Source organism: Ipomoea triloba, chromosome 6 (assembly GCF_003576645.1).
Source record: "Ipomoea triloba cultivar NCNSP0323 chromosome 6, ASM357664v1".
NCBI classification, from domain to species: domain Eukaryota; kingdom Viridiplantae; phylum Streptophyta; class Magnoliopsida; order Solanales; family Convolvulaceae; genus Ipomoea; species Ipomoea triloba.
This window is the reverse complement of record NC_044921.1, coordinates 17,506,275-17,510,762: the sequence shown is the minus strand read 5'-3', so window position 1 is coordinate 17,510,762 and position 4,488 is coordinate 17,506,275. Positions and strand designations below refer to the sequence as shown.

General features: G+C 39.6%; 1 protein-coding gene across 1 annotated transcript in view; it reads left to right on the top strand.

Moving 5' to 3' along the window:
* Nucleotides 1-2,522, top strand: part of LOC116022558 (nitrate regulatory gene2 protein-like) — an 11,309-nt gene extending 8,787 nt beyond the window's left edge. Inside the window, exon 4 of the mRNA XM_031263310.1 lies at nucleotides 410-2,522. Coding sequence (XP_031119170.1) covers nucleotides 410-1,196 — 787 coding nt within the window. The 3' untranslated portion in view covers nucleotides 1,197-2,522. The remainder of the gene's footprint in view (nucleotides 1-409) is intronic.
* The last annotated feature ends 1,966 nt before the right edge of the window (nucleotides 2,523-4,488 follow it).

The following is a 4,488-nucleotide window of genomic DNA, read 5'->3' as shown; positions in this document are numbered from 1 at the left end:
CCCCCCCCCCCCCCCCCCCCCCCCCTCTTTTTTTCTTCCTCTCTCTCCAAAGGTTGTTTCTTTTGTTACAAATGATTTGTTGGAATAAATTCTGTCTGCCAACCCAAATAAATGATACTCCCTTTGTCCCTTTTTACCCGGCTTATTTACTATTCATTAGTCAAGCCAACTCTTTCTTCTTTGCTTATTATCTTTAGTAGTATTTTCTTATTATTTTTAAATTTGATTTTCTGTGTTTAATAGTATTTTTAATGTAGTTTCTAAATATATACATTTTCTGTACTAATGCTAAACTTAGTATTATGAAAAATTGAAGTATACATAACTTCAGTTAAGTCTCGTTAATTGAATCAGACACAAAATGGGATGGAATGAGTATTTCTTTAATCAAAATTATTTTGACTGACAGCTTGATAAGGATGTGGAGGTCCATGCTCAATTGTCATCAGAAGCAGTTTCAAGCAATCATGGAGAGTAAAACTCGTGCTTTGAAAGCAAACATTGGAGTCCATGCTGATTCCACAGTGAGAGCTACTCTTGAACTTGAATTGCAGCTTCTTGCATGGTGTAGCCACTTTAACGATTGGATTTGCACTCAGAAGTCCTATGTTGAGTCCTTAAATGGGTGGCTTCTTCGGTGCCTTATTTATGAGCCAGAAGAAACTCCTGATGGGCCTGTTCCCTTCTCCCCTGGCCGTTTGGGTGCCCCTCCAATTTTTGTAATATGTAATGATTGGAATCATGCAATGGAAACCATTTCTGAGACTCGGGTGGCAATGACAATGAACAATTTTGCTTCAAGCTTGCGGAAACTTTGGGAAAGGCAGGATGAGGAGCACCGTCAGAGGCTTAGAGCCGAATACCTGTCAAAGGATTACAAGAGACGACTTAAAATGCTTAAGATGGAGAAAGGAAGAACGGGGCATGATCGAGATGCGATGTCACAAAAAACAGGAGCGTCTATGGTTCCATCTGAAAATGGGGTTTCTCCATTGGATGATCTAAAGGTGGACTTGGACACGTTCCGGAAAAAGCTGGTTGAAGAGAAAGTAAAACACGAGGACACCTTAAAGTTAGTGCATGATGCAGCTTCCAGTAGTTTACAAGGAGGTTTGCTTCCAATTTTCAAAGCTTTGGAGAATTTCACATTGGAAGCTGTCAAAGCCCATGAGCAAATCAGGTTACAAAATATTTAGCAATAATCTTTATTTCCAAGTTTCCAATATCTACTTGGAAGAATTTTTTGGCCTCCCTATAATTTTATTAGTGAGAGCTTACAGTAGGTGGAATTTGGATGGGTGCAGCTACTTCAAGAAGCTGCAAAGGTTGGTGGAACAGGCAAAGTTTTGTAGGTTAATAATTTTTTGGTATCGAATATTTCATGCTTCTCTAACATCTAACCTTTTGATTGCTAGGCTATTGTACAGTGACAGTTTATTTATTCATTGGATTCTTACTGATCAAAGTTTTGTCGATTGATGTAACAATGGAAATGTATGAAAGTTTTGATTCCAAAGTTGGCAGGACGAAGTCCGGCAGACCTGTTGTCAAGAAGTATTTGCATTATTTTATATATACTCTTGTGGCCATCACTTGTTCTTTTTTTTATTCCCTGTTTGCAGTTTGCCAGTTTACCCATGAAATACCCTACTGACCCTAACAGGTAGCATCACCAAGGACTACTGGGACATACATTTTTATGTATCTAAAAGCTGCAATTGAGGGTAGCATAGAGGATAGAAAAAGGCAGGGACAGTCAATTGTGAGAAAAGCGGAAGAGGAAGACGCCATGAGAACGACCTGGTGCGACACGAGGAAGAAGGCAGAAAGGGAAGGAATATTTGTAGAAATTTAGGGTAAGATAGAAGCCTAGATTGGTACAATATGACCCAAGATGGCTAAGGATACACACTTAACCACAAAGGTCACAAGTTCGAATCGCAGCCTTCTTAGTTTAAGCCGGTCAGCTATGGATAACTTAGATTGGTTTACCTCCTTGTGGTCTTTTGCTGGCCAAGGTCACAAAGTGAGGTTTACCCAGTACATACCTTCGAGTAATGGTTACAAGTTTTCTTCGTCACTCAAAAAAAAAAAAGAGATGTACATTGATTGTATGTTATGTAGTAAATTATGAATGGAGAAATGTGAAGGAGTACAAGAGACAGGATGGCTTACCTCTTGAAATGTTGGGAGTGAAGCTCTGCTATTCCTGGTTTGCAGCACCTGCAGTTTAGATCTGCACCATGGGAAGTGCTTGGATGTTAAGCTGGATCATAGTTGATCAATGATGCCCACACAATACATTACAATCCAGAGAAGCAACTTGTTTTTCTACTCAGAGTAAGTTCTTTGTGACTATTTGATTCAGCTAGCTTAGCTATATGCCAGATACCATGTATTCCTTCATTAGGATAAGACAAGCATTAGGACATCCATAGTGGTGGTGGATATGTGTGGATGCAATGCTTCCTCATTAACATTTAATATCCCATCTATCTCTAATATGCTTTTGTTATTGTGAAGGTTATCTTTGGAGTTTGGAGTCTACTTATCCCACATCAACCATCTTTTATAACAATTTCTAATAAGAATTAAATATAATTAATAATTTAATTACAACTATCCAGAGTAATTATAAATTAATTATAACATTGGAAATTTAACTTGTTATAATTTCAATGAATAAATAATTTAACTAATATTAAAAGTTAATAGGAAACCAATTCTTTTGGTTCACATAATAGGTCTGGTAAAAGTTGCATACGGGAATAAACATATTCTATTGTTTGGTAAGTACTTTATTTTCAAGAATGAGATATTTCTTCAATTGTTATATCGTAGATTAGGGTCATCGACTTAGGGTCAATTTGACCTTTTTCTACAAAAAAAAAAAAAGGGAAAAAGGGTCAAATAAGCCCTCCAACTTTACCTAAGGAGTCAATTAGACCCCTGAACATTTTAAAGTAGCAATTAAACACATCAACATTGTATTTTGATGCAAAAAAGTCCATAAACCTGATAATAACTTGTGATCACAGGTCATTAAAATTCGGATCAAATTTTAGGCACAAAAGTCATCGGCGACTGTCGAACGGTCGCCGGTGACTGGGTTGCCTTCTCCGGTCCTTCTCTCACCGGAGTGGTTGCCTTCTCCAGTGAGTCACCGGCGACCGTTCGATGGTCGCCTGTAACTTTTGTGCCGGAATATGGCCTGAGTGTGCCGGAAATTTGATCGGAATCCTAATGACTTGTGATCACAGGTCATTAATAGGTTTATGGACTTTTTTGCATCAAAATACAATGTAGATGGGTTTAATTGCTACTTTAAAATGTTCAGGGGCCTCATTGACTCCTTAGGTAAAGTTGGAGGGCTTATTTGACCCTTTTCCCTATTAAAACTAAGATCTGCATTTTGCTTCTCCATTCTCACGTTCTTCGCCAAACATCGCCTCCCACCAATCAAAACCAATCATCGCCAAATTAGAGAAACAAAATCAAACCTCCAGATCTAAAATTCATCGCCATCTATCGTCGACCGACGAGCCATTCATGAGAAACAAACTCCAACCTCCAGATATGAAATTCGTGACTCTGTTTGAGCTTTGAGGTAACCAGATCGAAAATCCATTGCCATCCATCATCGATCGGCGACCTCCAACCTTCAACCTCAGCAACCAGTGTTCGGTTTTGTCGTCCCTCTCCGTCTCTCGTCGCCTGCAGTACAAAGATCGTATGGCGAGTCGGCGACCATGGAAGACACAACCTTCGTCTCTCTCGTCGCCTGTTTGCTTCTTTCCGACGAAAAAGGGGGGGGGGGAGAAGGGGGCTGAGACGGCATAATATTGTAACAAATTCATTATGTGCAACGTACGAGCGAAAATACTAGTATGTTGAATAACCATGCCTATCAAAAAAAAATCAAATTTTAATGACAACAACCATGGTTGCCATGATTCAATTTAGAAAAAAAATGTCAAAGAGACGGTTAAACTTAGTTTTTTTTTTAAAATTTTTTTTTTAAATTTTAATTAGTAATTACATAATTAGTGAAGAAGAAACTAAGATCTGCATTCTGCTTCTCCATTCTCACTTTCCTCGCCAAACATCGCCTCCCACCAATCAGAACCAATCATCGCCAAATCAGAGAAACAAACTCCAACCTCGAGATCTAAAATCCATCGCCATCTATCGTCGACCGACGAGCCATTCATGAGAAACAAACTCCAACCTCCAGATATGAAATTAGTGACTCTGTTTGAGCTTTGAGGTAACCAGATCGAAAATCCATTGCCATCCATCATCGACCGCCAACCTCCAACCTTCAACCTCAGCAACTGGTGTTCGGCTTTGTCGTCCCTCTCTGTCTCTCGTCGCCTGCAGTACAAAGATCGTCTGGCGAGTCGGCGATCATGGAAGACACAATCTTAGTCTCTCTCGTCGCCTGTTTTATTCTTTCCGGCGAAAAAAGGGGGGGGGGGGGGGGGGGGG